The following is a 26,240-nucleotide window of genomic DNA, read 5'->3' on the forward strand; positions in this document are numbered from 1 at the left end:
GATTTTTGTATTATAAAGTTGTACACCTTATATAGTGTTATTAACCAGTGTTAGCCCAATAAATTTAGTAAAAAATAAATAAATAGGAAAAACAAAGATCAGGCAGGCTTTAATTCCTATTTTTATAGCAGAGACCATTGGTCCTCTCTTCTTCACTGCATGAAAAAACTTCTAAGTATGATGTTAAAACTTTCTATAACATTTCATTAGCTTTCAACTCAATAGCTAGGAACTATCTTTAAGCTAATTTGTATGGTCTTTGGTGCTTTTAAAATACACATGCTAATTCTTTGATACTCCTCCCTTCAAAAGATGGAGCCTAATTCCACTTACCTTGAGTGTGGGCTGTGTCGCGGCACACTTGAACCTGCTGTTGTCCAATCTGTGACATCGGAGACAAGGTCATGAAAAGATCATTCATACTAGGAAAAGCCAAATTCTAAGTCATGAAATCACTCAAGCAGTCCTATGTAGGCCCTCGTGGGAGGAACAGAGGCCTCCAACCAAAAGCCATTTGAGTGAACTTGAAATTGAACTTCCCAGCCTTAGTCAAGCCTTCAGATAACTACAGTCTCCACAAAAGTCTTAACTGCAACCTTTAGAAAGAATCTGGGCCAGATCAGCCATTTACACAACTTCTGAATTCCTGATCCACAAAAACTGTGAGATTAAAATGTTTTGTTTTTATTTTTATTTTAAACCAGGAAGTTTGAGAATAATTTCTTACACAGCAATATAGCAATACAATGTAAATTCAGTGATCTTCTGGCTTGAGAATTCGAGGAGGTAGATATGACCATCTTGAAAGAGAAATTTTAATTTCAAATGTTTATGTCCTAGCTCATCACCCACTTTTTAATTATTTGGCGCAGTGGTTAGATGAGATGCCCTGGATACCACTCTGAAGAGGAAAGACCCGTGAACCCTCCTGCTAGAAAATATTGCTAACATCCCATCCCTGAGTAGTCCCAGGAAACAGCTGAACCTGCTGTTGGCCAATTACCGCCAGGAGAAACAGCCCAGTATCAATGAAGCCAACATCAAAATAATGAATTTTGGCAAACTCCCTTCAGCAGCCAGATGGAGAATGCTGAACAATTCTACTCAATGGGTTAACTTATTTAGTTATCTGGGGAAGCACTGTAGGACTTAATTACCTTAGATCTATTTGGATGCACTTCTGTTGAAAGTGAAAGTTTCCACAGGAATAATTTCAAAGTTATTTTATGATAGAAATGAATGGTTGGTAACTCCTACTCCTCAAATATCCCAAGTCAAGGTCATGCTTTATGATAGATGCAGATTCTTAAACTTTCATACAAGATATCACTTCTTCCTACTACCTCAAGCAGGGCTCTTAAGGAATAGAAACCAGAGAAACATTCCACAGTGTACTTAGAAACCTGATGGGAAGGCTTTTTAGACTACAATCTACCCTCATCTCTGCATCTGCAGAGTCTAAGATTAGCACCTCGTCCTTCATTGACAATCACCACTATCATAAGCCACTACCACTAGTGGAAATAGGTATTTTTTTAAATCCTCAGAAATTTGAGGGGGAGAAAAGTTGAAAGCCACCAATATCTCTAAAAAAAAAAATACAAGATGCTTGTATATTGGGTATTTTTATTATGGGCCAAGGGAACCTATTTGTAATACAGATGAGAAGACTATTATTCTAATGGGACACATTAAGGCTATCACTGGAATAATGAAATTCATATTACCATCTCGCCCCAACCAATTGAAAGCTTGGAGCTAAATTTAATGCTTACCCACATGTATTAGTTTTAAGGGCTGTCATATTTTTTCTTCCTCTTTATATGTGGGCTTTTTATTTCCTATTCCTCTTCTGACAGCCTTTGCAGTTCATTATTCTTCCTTATCACATGATGTCTCAATCACTTTTGGAAACAGGTAGCATATAGATTATAAATGAGTAAAATGAAAGCAGCAGGGATGGTACTCAGGTTTCCTTCTTGGCCATGGCTATCAAAATACATTCTCAGAACAAGATGCAGAAAACTACAAAAAGAGGTAGACAACTGTCCCTTTAAGGAGTGGGCCCTTGGAAGCAGCGACCATCAGAGAAATCTCTCGCTGCTCTGCTAACAAAGCTTCACAACTCTCCACAAAACACTTCTCTTTCAAGGCTCAAAGGCAGGTCAAGCCTCCAAGAGGTAGTACCCACAGAGATAAAAAACCCCCATAGTAAGGCTAATTCCGGGCTTGGGAGCAGAGCTGTATACCTGGCAGTTTTACCCTTGAATTGTCTCCTCTGGAGGAGTGAACTTTGAGCCATCAACTTCTTTAAATAAGATTTATGAGCTTCTCTTCTTATGACAGTAATGTTTCTGCCTCCATAAAAGGGCTGTAGAAGGAAGTGTCTCAAAAAGGCAAGTAGGGTATGCCTCTGGGATGTTTAAGTCAACCAGCAAAAGTGGGGGGGTGGGGAGAGAGGGGAAAGGGTAGGGGAGAATATTCTTTACAAGAAAATACATGAGGGACCAGATGGGTGGAGGTGAGGAGGGGCTGTTCAGAATGCATGGCACGGGAGCCAGCCCCCTTCTATATGAACCCATGCCCACCACCAGCCCTTCCCAGGCTGCACGCAGGGCACCTCTGCTCTGGGTGAGGAGCATGCTGGGCTCACACAGAGCTTTAAAAATATCTCTCCACCCACTGAAAGTTTGATTCATCAGCCAAGTTCTCAGCCATGTGTCACAGTGGTGGCAGTGAATCAGTGGTGACATGAGGGTGCAGGGAAGGCACACGGGGTCTTATCTAGCAGGGAGGAGGATGCAGAGCATAAAAGTTAAAAGGCATGAGCTCTGACGACAGGTGACAGTTTGCATCCCAGTTCCAACACATGCTAGTGATGCTACTAGGTCATTTAATGTCCCCATTTTCCACATGTGCAAAAATAGGGTTAATCAAAGCACCTATATAATAGGTTATTAAAAGGATTAAATGAATTAATTCATATAATGCACGTTGAACAGTTCCTAGGACACAGTAAGGACTCAGCTGTGATGATGTTGGTGATGATGATGATCATGACCACAATGACGATGTTGAAACTTAAAAGATGAATATGTGTTTCCCAAGTAGACAGGTTGTTCCCAACAGAAGTTGTACAACCGAAGAACTGAACAAAACATATACAGCATCTGTTTTCAGGCCCTGCACAATAGTCAGTACAAGACTGTAATTGTGGGGAGAAGGGACATGCACATGGTGAGCCCCGTGTCGCCCTGGCTCTTGGCCTAGGGACAATTTCCCAGTGACAATTCATTCTTTGGGGAGCTAAGGGGGCTGGAATCTGTGGGGTAAGGCAGCCTAGAGAAGAAAACTTCAGAGAGGGGCCCCAGAAGCCTGCGTGTGCTCCCTATGAATACTTAGCTGAAGGCTGGGCTACACTTGCGCAAGTTGAGATGAAACCAGACTACCAGGAAGCAGCTGCTATGAGTTTGAGAAAGAAAATAGATACTAGAATTTAAGCAGCCCTAGGAGATGGCTGAAAAAACCTCATTAACATCCCACAAGCATCCAGCTGAGACACTAGGAAGATCACACTGTAAGAATAAGGAACTACCTTATTGTAAAGGCCTACTTCAGACCCACCCTACCCAAACAAAAATCAAGCCCTGACCAGATCCAGGAGGAAGGCGGAGTCTGGGGGCTGAGTCTCTACCACATTAGCGGGGCTGGGAAGCCACCTTGGCATTTCCACAGACATGCCCTAACCGAGCATAAAACCAGACCCACACACATTTAAGGTGGTCAGCTAGTAATGGAACAAAGAGCAAAAAGCAACCCTCTTCAGAGAAAGGTAACAGAATACAGGGTCTCTATAATATAGTATTCACCATGTTCGGTAAACAGTCAAATGTTAGTAGACCTGCAAAGATATCTTTTAAATATTGATCATAATCTGAAAAAAAAAAAAAAAAAAGACAACAGAAACCAAACAAGATGGCCTAGAGCAGCTGCGGGCAAACGACGGCCCGCGGGCCGGATCCGGCCCGTTTGAAATGAATAAAACTAAAAAAAAAAAAGACCATATCCTTTTATGTAATGGTGTTTACTTTGAATTTATATTAGTTCACACAAACACTCCATCCATGCTTTTGTTCCGGCCCTCCGGTCCAGTTTAAGAACCCATTGTGGCCCTCGAGTCAAAAAGTTTGCCCACCCCTGGCCTAGAGCCTAGATATTGGATTTAGTACAAGAAGACTTTCAAGAGCTGTTATAAATATAGGCAAATATGTCCAAAGAATTTTTTAACGCTGATTTAATGAGTAAACAGATAGAGTGTTTCATTAGAGAAATGGAAACTATAAAAACAGAACCAAGTTAAAAATTCTAGAACTGAAAAAAATTGTGTGTGTGTGTGTGTGTGTGTGTGTGTGTGTGTTGAGAGAAGGTAGAGAGGAAGAAAGCAAATGCTTCCCCATACCTATTCTCCCTCCACCAAAATAAAATTGATGTCCTTGTCTATCTTGGCTAAGGGGCTTCCATTCAGAAAAACAAATAGGAAAAGGAACCTCATGTTTTGAATAAAGCAAATTAGTAATTGGTGACAAAATTTAAACAGCAAACACTGCAACATGAATAATTAAATCCAAAATCCCTGTGGATTTGAAATGTTTTTAAAAGTTAAAATAAATGTTAAATATGTGTATATTTATATACTTGTAGGACAAAAAGTTATAAACAGAGGGATAACCTCATCAAGTATGTAATTGGGAAGCATCCCTCCACTGAAATGGAACTGAACTGACACAGGGTGATGTCATGGGTGAGGTACAAGGAGATCTACTCCCCGTGACTGCAGTGTCTAGGATGCGAGGACGTGGCCACAGACAATGGCAAATGTGCTCAGAGAGGAAGGAATACGTATAAGTTGATCTGCAGGACTTTGCCACTTATAGGTGGGAAGTAAGAGAAAAAGAGGAATCCAGGATGGTTCCCAAACTAGCACTGTGGCTGACAGGGTATAATGTGATATAACTTCCTGGGGAAAATTCCACAGGAGGGGCAGTTTGGTAGAACAAAGAAATCCATAGGGCTCTGTTGGTTGGAACATCAGCCTGTACACCAGATGTGGTGGGTTCAATTGTTCGTCAGGGCACATACCCAGATTGTGAGTTTCATTCCTAGTGGGGGCAGGTGCTGGAGGGAATGATGGATGTTTCTCTCTCATATCAATGTCTCTCTCTCTCTCTCTCTCTCTCTCTCTCTCTCTCTCTCTCTCTCCTCTCCTCTCCTCTCCTCTCCTCTCCTCTCCTCTCCTCTCCTTCTCTCTTTGAGGTCAATCAAATACATAAATAAATAAAATTCAGGAGGGAGGCAGGAAGTGAAGATATAGATCTTGAGGTGGTCAGCATGTATACGCCCATGGGGAGGACAAGAGAAACGAACTCCAGGAGACAGCAGTGTGTAAGGAGTTGTCAGGAGGGGAGGGGCACACAGGAGCAGTGAAAATAACAGAGGCAGAAAAGAGGTAGGAGGAGAGCCAGCTAGTGACATGATGCCAAGGCAGTGACAACTTCAAACCCAAAGGTGTGACAAACACTGCCAGATGCTGCAGAAAGTACAAAATAAATACTGAGTGCCCAGCGGATTGGGCAAAGGTGGGTCACTGAGGAAAGTGGCTGTATGAAGAGTAACTCTGGAGCAGTCCAAATGAATTGAGCCAACTTCTAACATGGGCTTCATGATGGACGGGTGGCAGGCTGATCCATGCGCCCCCAAAACTGAGATAAAAATACTCCCAAAATATATGTGTGAGCACATCACCAGGAATAGTAATTTTGAGATACGTCCACATGTCAGAGCCTGAGGAGAACTTCCACGAATTCCCCACTAATTCCAACGCTGATGAAACTGGGGAAACACAACTTCCACCCCGAGAACCACAGCGGCCCACGGGAAGGAAGGCTTTCACTCACTCACCACCATTTGCTCTTGCCAGGGACCCAGAGGCCACAGTGGCCATCAAAGCAAGCAACTGTTTCCATGGTGATCTATTCTCCAACCCAAGCCCACCTCGGCAGCACCCCTTTTCTAAGCTCCTTTAGAAAACACCCCTCTGAGAGTAAGCAGAGCCAGGGGTTGGTGCGACCATCCTGGATCATTGGCAGGGCAGATGAGAACCGGAATGTACCTGGGATCACTGACTGCTGTGTTCCAGTCTGGGAGCAGGAAGGAGAGCAGGAGAGGGAAGGACAAAGGCTGATGTAATTCTGTGGCACAGGGAACCAACCTAACAGTATGGGCCATCAAGATCCCGCTTCTGCCCTGGACGAGATAGATGCATGTCTTCCAGAAACAGGGCCTCTAGTCTGGGGCTGGAAAGGGGAAAATTTTCCAAGATCTGGGTAAAGTGAAGATAGAACAGAGAAGGCTAAAGAGTCATTATAAACCTTGCTTGCTCACAGTCACTGGCCCTACAAAGAACAATAATGGTTGAATCACAAAGCAGAACAGAAAAAAGCAAAAGGGACCATATAAAAACAGCTTCTATTGCAAAATAAAGACTGCATTAGGCTAGGTAAAAAGGCTTTATATATACACATGTAAATTACGTATATATGTAATATATACATGTATATTACATTGATATATACATACATTATGTTAATATACATTATATAAATTATTTTAAATTTTATAATAAATAATTTAAAATTTGTAAATGACAGTAGACAACTAAATCAATGTTGTAGAAGACACACTCAAGAAGGAATGCAGACTTCAGAGGTGCAAAAGAGAAAAATAATGTGAGAAGAGATGGGTAAAGTGAAAAACGAATGGAAATCTAGCATTAAAATGAGAGGCATTCCTGAAGAACAAACAGAAATAATAACCATCAAAGATGTGAAAGCAAAAGAACCTAAGCTCAAAGGAAGACTTGAGACAGTAATCCAAGGGGCTGACACTGTTACAGACAAAAATCATGTGAAATACCTACACCCAGACATTTCATAGCTGCTATGAGGAAGCCCTGAGGAGAGCACGCCCTAGCACAGCTGCTACAGAAGGGGGACGCTGGGTTAGAAACTGATAGCCCCAAACTGGAAACCCAAATATCCATCCTGAATAGAATGGACATAGAAATTGAGTTATAGTATCAGTAATGGAATACCATATATTAATGAACATGAATGAACTTCTGATAGAGGCAATTTTAGTTTAAGATTAAGATAGCATCACAAGGCTATTCAATAAATAGCATTTCAAAAACTGTTTTTTTATTATAATTCATATGTCTAATAAAACTTCACATGACACCCTGTAGAAGTGCAAGATACTGCTAATGAATACACATGAACTCCCTGGGTACACTGCAAACTCTTTGGGGAGAGGCAATGAATATTATGCCTATTTTATTTCTTCCTCCATCCAGAAAGCACTTGGGTAAACATTCCTGCAATGAATGAATGAACAGGAATGAACAAAGGAATGAATGATGAATGAATGAATGAATGAATGAATGAATGTCTCAACCGATTCATCGTGGCTGCGTTTGCTTGTTGGGTGATGCTCAACTCCAGTCTGGCCAACTTGGAGCAGCTCTGCACTATTTCCTCCTGAGCTTTGTGTAAAGAGAAGAAACAGAAACTTTCCAGAGTGAATGGCAGCTGGAGATGGCATGCATGGAGAGAGGCTCTTGTCCCGCCTGTTCTCCGTGGGGACCCACCCAGGGGCTGGGCTCCTTTGACCTTTACCTTGAAGGAAAGGGGCATTCTGTTCCTGGTGATAAGCACCAACCAACCTATCCCCATGGTGATCCTGAAGCAGGAGGCTGCAGGGTGAGAAGGGGGGGAGCAGAAAGTGAGGGTGGTACCCAACTAGTGTCTGCACGGGAGTTAGCCAGACCACAAAGGATGCTCCACTGTCCACCAGTGTCCAACACATCACGTGCCTGTGCAACACCGCGAGACCTCTGAGGATAAATGAGTGGCCTGGAACAGCAGGACTGAGGACAGCTTGACAGGAGGCAGCCCCAAGAGAACAGCAAGCAGGCAAAGGCTCGGAGACCTCAGCTCCCTGAAGCACCAGCGGCAGTCACCCGGACCGATTCTTGCCAGCTGGTTTTCAGACCCTGCCCCCCAGCTCTAAACTCAGTGCACATCTGCACAGCCCTGCCCGAGCCCCACGATGCTCATAAGAAAGCATGAGCAGTCATAACTCAGGGGTCACCTTGGCAAAAAATAATGAAGTAGAAGAAATCTTCCGTCAGAAAATACATGGATTATCCTCCTGAAGGACAGACAGCGCCTTCACCAGCGCTCTCAGGTGCTGAAGTCCCGCTTCCTCCCACCAGGGCTCCCAGCAGGGCTTCCCTCCTGAGCCTGCCCACCTGGACTACTAGAGTCACTCCCTGCTCATCTCCCCTGCTAAGAAGGAGACTTTCTTTCTTTTCTTTTCTTTTCTTTTTTTTTTTTCATTGATTTCGGAAAGGAGAGGGAGAGAGAGATAGAAACATCTTTGATGAGAAAGAATCATTGATCATGCCTCCTGCACTCCCCACACTGGGGATTGAGCCCTCAACTGGGAATCGAACCATGACCTCCTGGTTCATAGGTCGACGCTCAACCACTGAGCCACGCTGGCTGGGCAGAAGGCACCTTTCAGCCCTGCCCAGCTGCCTGGCCCTGGGTGAAACAGCTGGTGAACTCTGGTGTTTGCCCAAGAACATGCAGGGTGTTGCAGCCAGGTGCTCAGAGCAGGGAACAGGGCTGAAATCTCACCAGCCATCCTCTTGAAAGGCCGCACCCAGAGGTGGCCCAGATTTAACCAAAAACAAAAAACAAAACAAAAAACTGCCTTGCTCTGAGAAGTGTTGGAGAAATCATCTCTTGGTTATTCGCAAGGTTGGGTAGCAGACGGAGAGAGGAAGGGAAGTGGAAAGCAGGATCTGGGACAGGGGATCTTCAAACTTCATTTGGTTAGTAATCTCACATCTTTGAGAGTTGCCAGTTCTTGGCCTCTGTTCAGCAAAACCCACTCAGGGGGCTCCAACTAACTGACAAACCCAGGGGACCTACACAAACACACGTGCAAACCGGCCAAATCAATGCACCCCCTGTCCTCATCTCCACTGGGGGCCGACTCCTCGGGGTGTGGGGGAGCCTGAGCCTCGCCTCACCTGCCCAACGCGGCCAAAACTAATGAAGGCTGGGCTCCCGTCACAGGCAGTTAGGGCTCTCCTGCATGCATCTGTGTCCTTCATCTGACTGTTCTCTGGCCAGCTGAAGACCAGTAGAGCTGAGGGTCCTGCTGTCCTCTCGGGCCACCACTCTGTCCAGACCACAGTGAGCAGCTGCTGCCCTAAGGAGCCTGGCCTTGCCCACTCGCTCTGACATCCCAGCCTCCTCTGGACCCAGCCCACCCACCTCTGCCAGGCCACTGCTCGCTCATGCACATAAGCAAGCCCCGAGGGAAGCGTGCCAACAAAATAAACAAGGGCAGGGAAAGTTATCACACGGCCCCATCCTTCGATTCCCTCGTCTGCTGCAGATCATGAAGCAAGTGTGGCTTCCCTGGCCCAGCACTGAATCTTCCCACCTTCCCCGGTGAAAAAGGAGCGCGGAGAAGGCATGCTGGCTCGGACCATTACACTTAAAAGCAAAGATGGGAGCCATCTGGGGTAATTTCGGCTTCTCTCTTTTAGAAAATAAATTAGTAGACTTCGTGTTTTAAAATGTGTTACAAGGAACACAGCATTCCAAAACACTGGGGAAAAACGATTCTGGTTTGGCCTCAGCAGATGTGGCACCTAGGCAAACATCTGGCTGAATCAACCTAATTCTCTATTCCAGAAAATAATTCCTTCTCTCTTGCTTTAATTTTCTTTTTATCGGGGGTTGGTTTACCAATGGGGACACAACAGGGCAGTGTCCCAGGACGAAGTCAGTCACTGCGTTCTGAGGTTTTTTTCCCATCCCTCATTCTGCCGAGTACTCAGGTCTGAACTGTGTTACGAAGGAACAGAGGCGATAAAAATTATCGCTGTCCACCTCGACGCAGCTTCCAGAAAATTTCTCAGCTGGGCAGGATTCAAAGCACATGGCCACACGTCAAGAGACGGCCATTAACAAGGCTTCTCCCTCCCCCACAGCTGGGCCCCAGCGTAAATGACAATATGGGAACAGGATGGCACCGTGTGTGACAGAGATTCCATAAACTGGAAAATACACTTGGGGAGTTGAAGGCTATCCTCCCAGTCAGTAGCCAAGGAAACGGAACTATCCACCATCAATCTCTCAGGCCTCGAGGTCCATCCCACACAAAGAAGTTTTCGGGCAGAATTTACCTCTGAACTCTTTCCCGTCCACCACAGTCAGACGGGGCCACAACTGGTGGCCAGAGCCTGGCCCTTTCACCTGAGATGCACAATAGCCCCAAGTGCCTCTCCGATGGCTAAGCTCCCAGACGGGGCGGGCTCCTTACCATCGAGCTCCTCCACAGAGATATTTGCAAGCTGCTCGCTGTCGCTGCCAGCAGAGAGAGACCGGTTGAGGTAATTCCCCTTGTACAACAGGCCAGCGGTCACATGGTGGAAAGGCATCTTCTCCCTGTTCACGGGAGAAGGGAGGTGAGAGAAAAAGACATCGTCAGTCACTCCTCCTTTCCCTCCTTAAAGGACCACCCCGGCTTTCCCATGGCCAGTGTTATCTTTTACATAATAACATCTCTAGAGGGGAAGTCAGAAAACTCTGGGGTACCCAGGGCTGAACAATTCCTACACGGTCTCAAGATCTAGCCCTTCCTCCACTGTATGTCTTGCATCATTGTTCCCACTGAATTATGAATTTGAAGCGAGTTGTCCCTGCAGACTGTGGGACACCATGTCATCACCAAGCTGTCTCCGTACAAACAGGAACACCCTCTGCTCCTCTCCCTCGCCTGGCACCCTCTTTCTCAGTTCTCATAAGAAAGGACTGTGCACCCCAGAAATGTCGGGCTGCCCAGGGACTGGATGTCTTGGCTGTGACCTGCAGAGTCCAAGGGTTTCACTTTTCCCAGGCAAAGCAGGCACACACAGCACTCCAAGCAGGTGGGAATGAGCGGCTCTACGTGAATATGCACACCAGTCCGCACCTCTGAGGAGCAGCCCCCACGCCCGACTCCCCCTACTCACACCTGCCCTACTATAAAGGTGAGTGACATCTCCAGGTGTCCCAGAACTAAGCAGCCTCCAGCCCTCTCGGGGAAATTAACTAATGCAGTGGTTCTCAACCTTCTGGCCCTTTAAATACAGTTCCTCATGTTGTGACCCAACCATAAAATTATTTTCGTTGCTACTGTTATGAATCGTCATGTCAATATCTGATATGCAAGATGGTCTTAGGTGACCCCTGTGAAAGGGTCGTTCGACCGCCAAAGGGGTCGCGACCCACAGGTTGAGAACCGCTGAACTAATGCATCCCTCTACCCCCAACTAACAAACCCTCCAGGCAAAGCTGCTCTGCCCAGATGGCCACCTCCACTGGGCCTCAGAAGTCCCCCACAGTGCAAGGCAGGCCAGAGGCTCCAGGCAAAGGGAAAGGGGAGGGAAAGGCGTGTGGTGAGGAGAAGGAAAGGGCAGGTACAAAGGATAAAGAGGAAAGGCAGTTAGAAAGATGGGCCCTCCCCGGCAGAAAGGGCCCAGCTCTGTTACAGTGAGGGAGCCACTGAGCATGTCATGTTCTGCTTCCCCATCAGGAAAGGGACTAGGAGGACTAATAAACCACTGAGTGGAACTAGAGAATAGGTAGGAAGAACAGGAAGCCAATTACAGGGTGTGGCTAAAGAACATCTTCTTAGCAGGGCTCCCAGAAGGAGAACTGGGCAGCCCTGGAAGGAGTAATCTCCCCGTCCCTGGGAGCATTCACGCACAGATGAGGGCCTCCCTGCCAAGGGCTCTGAGGGAGAGGAATGACCCCTTGCTCTCTCCCCACACAGCTATCATTCTGCATGTAAGTCACTTGGAGAAACCTGTCCGGCACTAAAGCTTGCGTCTGTAGGATAAGCCAGAGTGGCCGGAGAGCCCCTGTGGCCACTGCTGAGTAACGAGGTATGAATTACAGGAAGACAGCCAACGGGCCAGTCTCTGAGAACAGGACAGCCAAACCTCGCCAACCCTCGAACCCCACTCAGGGAGAATCCACACCCGGCGATCGTCCCTGCTCATGGGATGCTGGAGCCAGCCCACACCAGGGGTGGGGCTCCTGTCTGCTTTCCCCTGGGACACCACTGGTGACAGGCACAGCTGGACACGCCCCTACTGTCCCCACTCAGCAGCAGGTCCTTGCTGGGGCTGAGCACTGCTGACCTAGAGATCAACCAAGTAGACTCCTAAGAGTTACAGGGCTCACCCAAGGGCACAACACCGGTTAGGGAAAGAATCCTTTCCAGAACACAAGCCTCCTAAAGTGCTGTTTCGATGAAGCAGCCACAGCTGAGCCAAGACATTTCCATCCGGATGTCAAACTCTCGTTTTAAACTCAAGATGTCTAAAAACGAATTAATTATCTTCCTAAAAAATAGGCCACACTTCCTGATTTCTCTATTTCTATCAAAGGTACTTTTCATTCATCATAACAACTGGGACAACTCTCACAAATGCTCTGGGCCCCGAACAGTCAGACAGACCCAGGGCTGAGGCCAGAGCCAGCTGTCAGGCTCCAAACCACGCGAACGCTCTACCGCTCACAAAACACACATCCATGAGCCGATTGTCAACGGCAGGACGCTGGCCACAAAGCGCGCACACGTTTGCCAAGTATATAATGTACATCTTCAGCTAGTTATAAGCCAGACGTCCCCCTCCCAAGCCAAATCTGTCCTTTCACAAAAATAGAAAACAATCATCTTTTTCTGGAAGAACAATTCAATTGCTATCTCCTCTTTTCTCCAAGTTAGATTTCAGACTGAACAGGTTGAAAAGCGAGTATCAGACGTATAAGTTAAGGCCACTCTCCCTTTTCCTAAAGCCAATCCAGGTTTGGGGGACTGGGTGCCGTGATTGTCTGACAAAGGACTGGATTCCCGTGGCCCAGGGAGAGAGAAGTCAACACCACTAACACTTCCCGCGTGCCTTCAGCTCCCTCTCAGCACTGGCCTAGGACCCCAGCTGCCTCACCTGCTGTTATTCAGTCATTTCAGTTCTTCGTGAGCATGGGAAGATGACACTGATCTTAGCGAATTTCCCTACCTGGAGGAGCCCCTCTCCAATCAGTACCGGTCCTGGAAACATTCCTCCCCGTTTCATCACTCATCACCCTACTTCCCAAGCATTTTGTAAATATCTTCCCTTTATCGCCTTTTACCTGGACGTCTGAAGCTTTGCATCTGCCACACACATTTTTGCAGCTGCATAACAAAGTTATACGCAAACGAACATACCCAAGCCATGTCCCAGTACAGCACATAATAAACAGTGAGTACTTGGCAGAAAAAAAAAACACACCACAAAACTGGTCATAACTGAATCCTATTTGCTATGCCAACATAATTTGCTTCTGGAAAAAAGCAGCTTACAAAATTAGGTATATATTCAGTTCCTTCGGTCTCTGCACCCAAAATGGTCAGTGCTAGTGGGAAAGAAAACATGTGCAATTGAACTATCCATACAGATAAATAAAGTCATGTTCAAAAGAGGGAAGAACATTATTTCAAGTAAGCTAAAAACAGCTGCTGCAATTAAGGACTAAATTTCACTCCGAGCCACCTGGGAAAACCCAACCAACGTTTTCTCTTTGGAGAAGGAAGAAAAACACACAAGTTCATCGGCAAAGACAAACATGGCCGTGAACTAAAACTTAAAGATGGATCCTTATATGGGGGGCAATGAACACAAAACATATGTAAATATTTTCACGGCAACTTTACTCATTGAGAAATATTATTTAACTGACTTTATCATGTAGACACTTTCTCTGTAGCTTCTGTAAGGCAGTATGATTTCATGTTTAAGAATCAGGACTTCTGCCCGCCTGGTGTGGCTCAATGGTTGAGCCTCGACCTATGAACCAGGAGTTCACCGTTTATAAGCACATGCCCGGGTTGTGAATTTGATCCCTGGTCGGGGCCATGCAGGAAGCAGCCTATCAATGATTCTCTCTTATCATTGATGTTTCTATCTCTTTCTTCCTCTCTGAAATCAATAAAAAATATATATTTTTAAAAATCAGGACTTTTGGAGAAAAAACAGTGTTAGATTTAAATCCCACCCCTGCCTTCAATACCCATGTCAGTAAGTTACTTATCTTCTGTAAGCCTGTTTCCTCCTCTGTAAATGAGGGTTTTGATATATACTGATTAGTGTTTTTATAAATTTAATATAAGGTATGGAAAGCACTGTACTTAGCACCAGGAACATTCTCAATAAATATCAGTAATTATTTGCTAAGGGTTATATGAAACAGGATACAGGGAAAAGAGGAGGTCACAGGTATATCGGATTGAAGATCAAACATTCCAGGTTAGGAAGTAGAGTCAGAGAGGATGTGGCAGAGGTGGGCTGGGAGGGAGGCTGGCTGGCTCCGTGCACCACGGTTCTGAGGGACCAGGTGGGCGAGGGGCTGGGCAGCACCAGGGTTCCTGGTGAGTGGCGGGTGGTGTCAGCAAGCAGCTGGCTGCATCGGCAGGAGGGCTATTTGAATGGAAAGCACAGGAGCTGAAGAAGAGTCCATTTCCCGGCACCAGGGAGCCTGATTCTCTGGTCACATAATGGATGAGGTGTCCGAGGGTTAAAAATCAAAGGGGTGGTTCCTGTTTTAAGGGTCAAGGAACGGGTACATTTCTTGGTGGAGTAATCAACCAAACAGCCCCACTCACGTTGACATGAGGTGGTGCCCTTCAGCGAAGGTTAATTTTATGTGACTGGGCGCCAGGGTGCCCAGATATGTGGTTAAACGTTACTCTGGGCTGCCTGTGAGGTTGTTTCTGGATGAGAGGAACGTCCGAGCCACAGACTGAGTACAGCAGGTTGCCCTCCCTGACGTGGACGAGCCTCAGCCCATCGATGGAGGCAGAGGAGGGAGAATTCGTTCTCTCGGCCTGACTGTGAAGCTGGGACACTGGTGTTCTGCCTGGACTGGACCTGAGGCTCGGACTGGAGCTAACACCATCATTTCTCCTGGGTCTCCAGCTTGCCAGCTGCAGACTGTGGGCTTCTCCGTCTCCATAACCATGTGAGCCAATTCCTTACAATAAATCCTTCTATATTCACATCCATCCTATTGGTTATGTTTCTCTGGGGAACCCGGACTAATACACCTTCCATTTTTCTCTCTGTGGCACCAAAGGCCCATGCATATTACCAGAGGCTGATATTGTTACTACGGACAAAGAGTGTACCAAAACACAATCCTGCGGGGCCCCTACAGCAGGGCCTCTCAGCATGCTCTGTGGACCACTGCCAGGCAGACACTGCCTGTGGCTGGTCTGCAATGAGCTAAGGACAGGAACGGAGAGACCACTTTGAAATGTTTATAGCAGGGGTCCTCAAGCTTTTTAAACAGGGGGCCAGTTCACTGTCCCTCAGATCGTTGGAGGGCCAGACTATAGTTTAAAAAAAAAACTATGAACAAATTCCTATGCACACTGCACATATCTTATTTTGAAGTAAAAAAACAAATGTTTTCGGCGGGCCACATGTGGTCCGCGAGCCGTAGTTTGAGGACCCCTGGTTTATAGCATTGTCCCAACATCTAAGCATGTGACCAGTTGACTTGATTTATCTTTATTTCATTTTTCCAGCAATTCCTCTTACTGTATTTTACAAAAGTATCCGTCTGCCAAGAACCAGAATTAAACAACAAACAAAAACGAGTCCTTCCCCACAATTAGTGTGACAAACACTGCTCTAAAGTACTCCGTTTAAGTTGCATGGATTCCTGTAATGGACCACAGAGAGAAGGGAAGGGCTTTGGAAAGGAGGTGCAAGACCTCATCTGAAGTAGGGGCTCTCTGTAGAGAGAGAGCGTAGAGCAGGGGTGGGCAAACTTTTTGACTCGAGGGCCACAATGGGTTCTTAAACTGGACCGGAGGGCCGGAACAAAAGCATGGATGGAGTGTTTGTGTGAACTAATATAAATTCAAAGTAAACATCATTACATAAAAGGGTACGGTCTTTTTTTTAGTTTTATTCATTTCAAACGGGCCGGATCCGGCCCGCGGGCCGTAGTTTGCCCACGGCTGGCCTAGAGTGTGCACAGAACCCTTCACAAGAGTTCCTAATTACCAGATACACAAGGGCCAACATGGGCCCTGCATTCTACAAGTTAAACAGCCTCACCAACCCAGACAGGGTCTCTGCCAAACTCCCCTAGAGACACTCGTGAAGGCACACAAAACTAATGCTGCTCCTGACAGGTGGAGAAGGAGTTTCCAGTAAGTCTGCACAGTTAACATTAGCATGACAATCAGTGGCGGACTCACACTTTGAATTTGGAAACTAAATAATAGAGCCAGATAGTAAAGGGATCAGAAGAGGTGTTTTGCTACCCAGATTCTTTCTCTTCCATTTCCTGGTGGGGATGACCATCCCCCTATAATTGGAATTGCTTTTTAAAAGTAGCCAGGGTCAAATCCCCACTGTCCTTAGCACCAGTGTGGAGCAGCAACCCCCTTCTCCTGACTACTCAAACCTACCAATATGCAACACAGCTAAAAAATGAAAGGGTCAGAGGCATGGGCCCTGCACATGAAGATGTGAAAATGTGCTGCAGGCAAAGGTGTCAATGAGAAGGACCCTAGGAACAATGACCTATGAGGACATCTGGTTTTTCATGTATTGCTCTTGATTACAAAAGAATAGCAGAAGACCTCAGATACCCCAGAAATGTACACCTCCTCCCCAGAGTCCAAGAGTTAAGTCATGGGGACAAGAAGATCCAGCAGAGATGCACTAGACACTGGGTACTTGGCTGAGAACTTACAAAACGATTGTGTTCCCTTATTAAGATCCAATTGGCAAACAAGGTTTGGACAGAGCTCAAATCAGACAGGAATGAGTAAGCAAAAGACACCAATGTAGGGTCTGTATGAAAGTTCTGCAGCATTAGAGGGGGAAGCACTTTCAAGAATTAAAGCAAAAAAGCAATAATATGAGAAAGAAGACAATTTTACAAAGTTTCTGGTGATGTCCTTCAAAACATGTGTCAATGAAATAAGAATGCGCATGCATAAGGAAATGTCAGGGTAAGGTGAGGAGATACCGAGTTAAAAAAAAAAAAAAAAAAGAGAGAGAGCTTGCTAAGAGGCAAGGTGATTTGGAAAAGGAGCAGGCCTTTGCAAAGCAAAGAACAAATCCAAAAATAGTAGCAGAATGGAAATCTACATTAATGGCAACAGTGTTTCAAAGCAACAGAAAATTCAGCAAATAACATAAGGCATCCATGGCCCCACCAACCAGATGGAACACCGGCTAATATATTGCCTTACTTGCTTTAGATTTGTTCAAAGAGACAATACATGACACATGGAAGCCCTGCCCACTTATTCTATTCCTCCACCTCCTTCCATCCCCTGTGACAACTCTATTCTGGAGTGGAATGTATCCTTCCAGTCTGTGTTTTTACATTTTCCTACATTTGGATGTAACTGTATAGAATATATTATAGTATTGCTGTATATAGCTTTAAATTTACATCAGTAGCATCACACCATACATATGCTTTTGCAACTTGCACATTGCACTATTCGATTTTAGGGACTTATCCAAATCCATACACATACACCTAGTTTAACTGCTCCATAGTTTTCCATTGTATACATATATTGAAACTTACCTGTTACCCAATGGAAAGAAAAAGCGTTCTGCAAGGAATAACTTCCTGTGTCTCTCGTTGTATACATATGCAGAAACTTCTCTAGCCTCTGTACTTAGGTTAAATATTCAAGATTTTGCCAAGTTGCTCCAAAGTGGTTGGAATTGATATATACTGCCACATAAAAAATTACCCCTGAACTTAGTGACTTAAAACAGCAGACATTTATTATCGCACAGTTTCTGTGGGTCAGGCAGCAGGAGTTGTTTAGCTGACTTGTTCTGATTCAGGAAGTTGCAGTCAAGACACTGACCTTCAGAAGGCATGTCTAGGGCTGGAGGATCCACTTCCAAGATGATTCACTCACTTCGCTGTTCATAAAACGTCTAGCTTCCTTTGGGCCCCTCCATTCATCTGCTCACGTGGTCTTATTACATAGCCGCTGGCTTTTCCCAGCCAAGTGACTCAAAAGACAGAAGGAGGGGACTTTTATGGCGTGGTCTCCGAAATCACACATGGTCACTTTCAACACACTCTAATATTCATTAGAAGCAAGCCACCAAGTGCAGCCCACACTTATGGCATTGGCTCCACCTATTCAAACATGGAATATCAAAGAATTTGTGAACATATTTTGAAACCGTCATCGTGGTTGTGGCAGTTTGCAGACCCACCATAATTCTAACAGCATGTCTTTTTCTCCACAGCCTTGCCAACACTTGGTATGATCAGACTCTTCCATTTTTCTTAATCGGATCTCCTTGATTGCTAGTTTGGGCATCTTGTTGCACAGTTTGGGCCCATTCTGATTTCCTCTTCTATAAATTTGCTTTTCATCTTTATCTACTGGGTTCTTTATCATCTTAGGATTTCTTTGTTCTTCCATGGTATAGCTGTCCAATATTTCAGTTCAACCTTACTTTTAAACCCCCCAAATTAGTCATTACTGTTGTTGTAGCTGTTGTATTTGTTACATCTTACAACCAACACTTACTTAGACTTTTCTACAAGTTTACCTATTTCTCTGCTCATTGTTGCTTCTTGCCGGGCACTCTCTCCTGGGTTCAATTCCCTTCTTAATGAGGGGAATTTAGTAATTCTTTCATTGAGGAACTGTAAGTGGAAATCTTTTTTAAGTCTTTGTCTTTTAAACAGTCTTTATTTCAATTTCATTTGAATTATAGTTCTACTTGGCAGAGAATTATAAATTTATTATTTCCTTGGTACTCTGAGGATATTTTGTACCTGATGAGAAGCCTAGTTGTTGTTCACCTGTGAAGACTCATTCTGGACAATTCTAAGTCTACCTTTCCAGATATAAGCTCTCTCCCAATCTTTATAATCTCTCTTTTGTAAACTCTGATTAGATGTAGGTTGGACCTCTTCATTCAAGCTTGGTACTCTTGATTGGTTCATTCAACACCCATTCCTACTCCATTGATGAAGAAGCTGAAGAGGTAATATCTGCATTTTTTAGACTCTCTTGCTACAAGAGTTCTAGATGAGGGTTGGCTCCCATATTCAAAAGCACTTGCACAAGTTTGGAATATAGACGTGAAATGAAAGCAGTAGTGTACCGGTAAGTGTTTATCAACTGGGGGGGTCCCAAAAGAAGTCTTGATTTGCAGCATTTGCCCACTTCCATGGTGTAAATACTCCCAAGTGGCCAAGTCCAAGCTACCAGCATGACATCACTGAATACAGATTGGGAAGAGCTGTGCAGAAGTATACCAGGACACCACTGTACAGTATTTCCACCATACACTGCCACAGATCATAGGTAATAAAATGCGGTCAAATAATAAGAGACAGCTTTTTTTAATTTATTACCTTTGTTTTTCACGTAACCTAATTGTAAGTTTATGCTTTATTTAGGAATGTGAGTTATATTTCACTTATGTAAGAATGGCTGCGTTCATGAACCTGCTAATAAAATTCCTGATAATTTAACAACTGGTTTCACAGGCTGATATGCACTGACTCACTGGATGAAGGCCTTTTTCCCGACCACTTCTGGCTTTTCCTGTAGCAACATTGCATTGTCCGCTCTCCAGCTCCCGGGCTGTGAAGAAGCAGTCATGGTAATGGTAGCAAGAACAGTAATGGCTTCTGAATCTTTAGAGCACAGCTTTGAGAGTTCATTCTTTGTGAGGGGAGGAGGGGGGTCAAGAGGCAGGCGCAGGAGCAGCAAGCACACTTCAGTGGCCATCTCTGTGTCTCCTCTTCTTTCCTTTCACATTACGTTGTTTTACTAGTCAGAGTGAAGTCAGGAGAACAGAGCCCATGTCAGGTAACTCAGTAAAAGGATTTAAAACAGTGAGCTATCTCCTGTGGGGTTAGAAGGACTGAAAAGCCCCACAGAGGATGGTGAGTGGAATGAGCAATAGCAGAAAGCGGTTCCCATGCCTAGTCTGGAGGGACATGTGGAGAAGGTGGCATTACCAGAACCTCAAAGTGTGGTGCCCAGAAGAAGCTAGAATATTGGTAGGGGCTGCCCAGCGGGAGCTGGAACCATGGAAGGAGGGCCTCTGCTCTGCCAGCGTCCAGCAGGATCCTGACCGAGAGGCACTGCAGGAGGCAGCTGTCCAGGGCAGACAGAGGCGGGAGTCTCTGTGTCTATCCCCGGCTTCTCATTGCCTGCAGTTGCTACCCTTTGGCCAGGGAATCTGGAAATACAGCTTGCAAGGATGGGTCCCTACAAGGCAGCGTGGAGCAGGGGGAGGGAGAAGGATGATATATAAGGAAGCAGGCAAACGACTGGCAGAGTGACACATTTAAATCTTGTTATATTTAATCCAGCATTTCTGTGTTTATAGCAGGAAAAGAATCCACAGTAGCTTAGTGGTCACACGGGCAGAACTAGATATCCTTGTGACATTTTTTTAATTTCAAAGACGAGGGAAAAGTCCTCTGAGCATCCACGTAGAAAATACAGGTTCCCCACAAAGGAGAAAACTAAATGGGACTCAGAACAGCAAGCAGCTTCCCGCTGCTGCCTGTAAAGCATCCCTTAAAGTAAAATGAGTAAAGGACTTTAAAAGTTCAATTATGGAGAAAGACTTTAAGGCAAAAGAAAAATTCTAACTGCAAAACAATTCAAAATAAAAAGCACTGAACTACAATGAAAGTCATTTCATGTTTTAAAAGGGTACAATCCAAAATGATATATTAGTCACAAATCCCTGTGAGTCATATTTCATATTGCTTTAAAGTAAAAACAATTTCAGCATAAAGAAAAACTGATTAAAAAGTGAGGATAAAAATTAATGAAGACTTTAATGAGAAAAAATAAAAACAAAGAGGATATGAATAATGTAAAAAATTTTGCTGTGAAGGCTGAGTGAGTGTGTGTGTGTGTGTGTGTGTGTAACAACCCCCCCCCCCCACCCCCAGAGATTTTTCAGATGTCTATAGAACATTCAAAAAATCTCTCAAATGTAAGACCATAAAGCAAACTTTGGTAAAGGTATTTGAATGCAGGTTTGGCACAGCTGAATTAAGTAAAACAATCTGTAAACTCAATTATTTTAAAGGCTAAAATTGAAATTTTCCAGCTTTATTGAGATATTCTTGACATATAACTTTGTATAAGTTTAAGGTGCAGAACATGTTCATTTTATATACTTGGATACCGTTGCATATTGCAAAATGATTACAACCCTAGCTTTAACTAACACCTCCATCATACCACTATTTTTATTTTATTTTATTTTTTGGTGAGAACATTTAATATCTACTTTGTTAGCAACTTTCAAATATATGATACAATATTATTCACTATAATCACCATTCTGTATATTAGATGCCCTGAGCTTGTTCATTAAAATTGAAAAACTTAATATACCCTCTTAACCACTTCTTAGATCAAAGTTTAAATTATAATTAAAACTATAGGTTTTCTTTAAAAATAAGAAAACATGGAAATGTTCTTATTTAAAAAGCATATTCAGGTATAATGTGAGGTAGTCATTGCTCCCATTACTTGTTTGTTTGTTAATCCTCATCTGAAGATATTTTTCCTGTTAATTTTTTTAGAGAGTGGTAGGAAGGAGGGAGTGGGGGGCGGGGTGGGAGAGGGGGGGGAGAGAGAGACAGAGAGAGAGAGAGAGAGAGAGAGAGAAAGAGAGAAATATCGGTGAGAGAGACACATCAATTGGCTGCCCCCCGCACGCACTCTGACCAAGGCCGGGGATTGAACCTGCAACCCAGGCATGTGCCCTTGGCTGGAAATCGAACCCAAGACCCTTTCAGTGTGTGGGCTGATGCTCTAACCACGGAACAACACCAGCCAGGGCAAATGCCCCCATTATTTTAAAGAGAAAAATAAATACCAAGTAAGGATTCAACACTAACTTCTTAGAAAAATAACAACAAAACAAAGACAACAGAAAGTAAAGAAATAATGAAAGAGATGAATTAGAGAGTAGACAAATGGAAGGAGCTGGTTCAATTTCTAAAACAAAAGCAATAAACCAAACACATTTAGGACAAGTTTATTAAAACAAATAGAGAAAGCACAAGTAGGCTGCACTCTGAAATATGAGAATTCTATGTACAAGTCTAGACCAATAAATTTAAAACTGCTTTTCTCTCAATATATAGGAATTAGATTTTCCTATTAGAAAAAAATATAATTTAATATTATTCATGCTTATTAAAAATCTTGACATAACACTCTGTTATACAGTGACGTGAAAATCTGATTTTATGTCGGGTGTATTTCCATACTGATTTTAACACCTCCAAATGTTAGAAAAATGTCATTGATAGTATTTGCTAAATCACAATATTCATTTTTCCTTCTTTTAAATCACTAAACAAAGTTCTTTTTTATTACAACCTCATATATACTCCCTGAATTAAATAACAATAGACATCTGCCAGGAAGAAATTGCTCTGCAGCCACAATGCTGATGCTAACAATGCTCCTTATTCAACTCCATCCCACAAACGGGCCAACATTTTTGCTGAGACTTGGCTCGTAACATTTCATCCTCCCTAATGTCGATGGATGGTTTCGCAAACTGATTGAAAGATTTCAAATTTTTAACAAATGGGTCGACAAAGCACTTGATGAATTCATTTGGGAGATTCGGAAACAGTTGGAGAAAATCGGTTTCCAGATTTTTCTTTAACTTCACAGATTTGGGCTTGTAGATCGCACACTCAGATCAATTTTTTTTATGCAACAAAATCATATAGTGGTTGAAACATCTCAAAAAAACATCCATTTTTAAAAATGCTCTCTCCGTAGCATGAGTTCCCTTCGAAAAGCAGTTACCTCCTCAATCTTTGTGTTTGACGACTCTTTTAAGAACTTTGCCCTGAAATAAGACACGCGTTTTACTGGGGTCTAAAGGCCACCAGCAGTCATTTTCCATCTCATCTCAAAGCCTTTAGCCAGGCTTCAGTATTCATGAGAGTGAATAAAGCTCGGCATCTTAAAGTCTTTTTGAAGTTTTTTCATTGGTTTTGGCCAACTTTTGTCCAAGCTGATGGGGTTGGCCGTGTTTTAGTTCACGAAGTGCCTGATGAAAGTCACTTTGGGGACCACAGGAAATGCCAACCTGGTCATTCTGTTGAGGTCCACTTGGGTCTCCAGGATCAGCATGATCCACAAGCTGGGGCTTCTTGACGCACGTCTCGCCTACTCCCTGAGGGTTAGTCTACTGAAAACTGATTAACATAACCTGTCAGTCCCCTGACCAGGCCCTTGTGTCACAAACCGCTGAAAACAAGTACAAGGGGAAGGTACTGCTGCCAATGGCCCTTGTAATAGCAGGCCCCCTTCCCTGACCATGTCACTCCCGCCACACTGGACCAGCACGCATATGGGCAGCTGAGGGGTCAGCATCACTCTACAGTAGATACTCAGTAAAAGTGTAATTCCTTCCTCTTCGCTTCCTGTACCCCCAAGGAATACTTTACACACCCCATTCTGCAAATCCCTGCGGAAATACTGTCGTGAAGATGAGGAAAAAGACAAGATACCCATACCTCTACAATTAAGTACCACTTTCCTAGAAATTCTACTTAAGGCAGTAAAACATGAACAGAATTAAGAGACTACTTAAAAGGAATAAACCAAGGGGGGAAATCAAATCATCAAAAGCCTAGAGCGAAACAGATATAACTATTTAAGTTATCGTGCATAGTAAAAGGTCATTCAAAGTTGAAATGTAACTTAAAGAATTTACAAAGGAAAAGATTGAGAGTCTTGCCAGCATAAACACAACCTTCTGAATATTATAAACAGCATAAATAAAAGTAACAAGCAAAGAGGGACTACAAAAAGGATATGACAGACAATCCACAAAATTGGAAAAACAAACAACTAATAAAATATGTGAAAACAATACTTGACCTTATAAGTAACCAAGGAAATATAATTTTTATGCCATTATCTGCCTTTTCAACATGGGAAGATGATGCTCATATTTTGTTTTTAACCTGCTGGTGAGACTGTAATGGTACTCTAGTAGGTGAAGAAAAAGTTTAGAGAAAACAATAAGGCAGTGTGTACGAAGTCTAAAAAATGGTTCTCACCCTGGGACCCAATGGCTCTATGGTTTCAAAATCCACCCTTAGATACGGTCAAAGACTTGTGCACCAAAAAATTGCATTGTGCTATATTTTAAATGGAAAAACAAAGATAAGAAAAGGAAGGAAGAAAGACAAAAAATATATAGGAATTAAAAACAAAGTATATTGATATCAGAGTACTTTGTGTATCAATGATGTTTATTAAAATTTTACTGATGTCAGAAATCTCTATAATACACTGTTATAATATAATACACTGTTAACTTGAAAAAGTATTTCAAGTACAAAAACCGAACACACTTCTCGCTCCTAAAATCCCATGAACATCATGGAATAGAGGAACAAAATGGAATAAGTTTATAAAAGTATTGAGTATGGAAAAGGGGGCCAAAAAACTAGCAAATCTCTGGAAGGCAGAATTGTTTTTGCTCATCTTGATGGACAAGGTTGAGCAGAGCGAGGCCAGGCTGAAAGCATGTCGAGGGGAAGGCCATGGAACACCACAGAGCAGCCATGCTGGCAGGTACCAGGCGCTGGAATGGAGGAAGGGTAGGAACTGAGGGTGACTGAGTAAAGCCTTTACTGGGAACAGCTGGATGGGTTTCCCACCCCTAGGAAACGGTCCTATTAAAGGAGTGATCTGCCTGAGGTTGGGTGGGTGCTCCAGGGTAAGGCCCTCTTCCTCTGGCATTGGCATACAGGCAACCTATTCACCCCTTCCCCATCTTGCAGCCTAAAATGATTCCTGCTCGTCAGTATGCCCCACCCATCTCCTTGTCTTTCATAAGAACACAATTCCTCTGAGGCAGGAGAAAGCTGGTACTTTGAGAGGAAACCTGGCTCTTATATTGGCCCATTTCATTTCAGAAATGTCAGAATGACAATGGCCAAATGAGAATTGTCAGAAAATCAGCATCACTAAAGAAAAAAATCAAATAATCAAAAACCTAGAGTGAAACAGATATAAATATTTAACTCAGGACAGAAAGCGTGACTCCAGTGCCAACAATGAGGACTCAGGAAAGAAAGACGCCTTGGAAGAATTTGAATGTAACACTTCAGGGAGAACTGAGAGGCTATGAAAAATGAGTAGCCTGAGATCAAGAATTCAGGCAAATTAAAATTTTGTTTTAAAATAATCCATAGAAGGACTAAGGGTAAAAGTCATGGAAATCACACAGGATATAGAAATAGACAATCTGAGAGAAAATTTAATTAATAAATACTAAGGATTAATGCAGAGGGGCCACACCCACCTAATAAGCATTTCAGAACAAGAGAAAGAGAACATGGAGGAGAGGAAATCATAGAAGAAAAATTTACAGAGCAGATGAACCTTCAGATTGAAAAGGCCTGTCAAATAGTCTGAAATTTCATACAGTTTCAGAACACAAAGATTAACATTTTTTAAAAAGCATTCTAAAGCTTCTAGAGGGAAGAACTGACAACTTTCTAATGAATGATAATTACACTCTTATTAGACACCGTTCAGCATCATTAGATACTAGGTAACAGCAGAACATCTAAGCCTTACAGGAAAAAATAACTTATGCCCAGTCAATATCCAATCAAGATAGGGGCCTAGCAAGTTTATGAGTCATAGACGCTTCCTAACAGAATCACTTAATGAATTATCTTAGCAAAACACAAAAGGAATCCAAGAAATTAGAGAACCTAATTTCTGGGATGCAACTCATGGGTGAAATCTGACAGTGAGGGTGCAGCCAGAAGACGGCTGAAGGAGCAAATCAGAGCCACAGTGCCAAGTGCTCAGGGCAGGGGAAAGGGATTTGGGGCAGCAAAGAGGGCGCTGAAGCTGGCTCTTCTTAGCAAGAGGAGAGGAGAAGCCAAATGCCGACATCAAATGTCAAATACAAGTAGAGTGGGCTCCCCTCTCTACTTCACTCTCCCTTCCAATTTGTGGGGTTT

General features: G+C 43.7%; 1 protein-coding gene across 1 annotated transcript in view; it reads right to left on the reverse strand.

Annotated features, from left to right (window-relative positions):
- CALN1 (calneuron 1) overlaps positions 1 to 26,240 on the reverse strand; it is a 329,208-nt gene that overhangs the window by 274,798 nt on the left and 28,170 nt on the right. Inside the window, exon 2 of the mRNA XM_036310688.1 lies at positions 10,462 to 10,586. Coding sequence (XP_036166581.1) covers positions 10,462 to 10,579 — 118 coding nt within the window. The 5' untranslated portion in view covers positions 10,580 to 10,586. The remainder of the gene's footprint in view (positions 1 to 10,461; positions 10,587 to 26,240) is intronic.

Source organism: Myotis myotis, unplaced genomic scaffold, assembly GCF_014108235.1.
Source record: "Myotis myotis isolate mMyoMyo1 unplaced genomic scaffold, mMyoMyo1.p scaffold_m19_p_5, whole genome shotgun sequence".
NCBI classification, from domain to species: Eukaryota; Metazoa; Chordata; class Mammalia; order Chiroptera; family Vespertilionidae; genus Myotis; species Myotis myotis.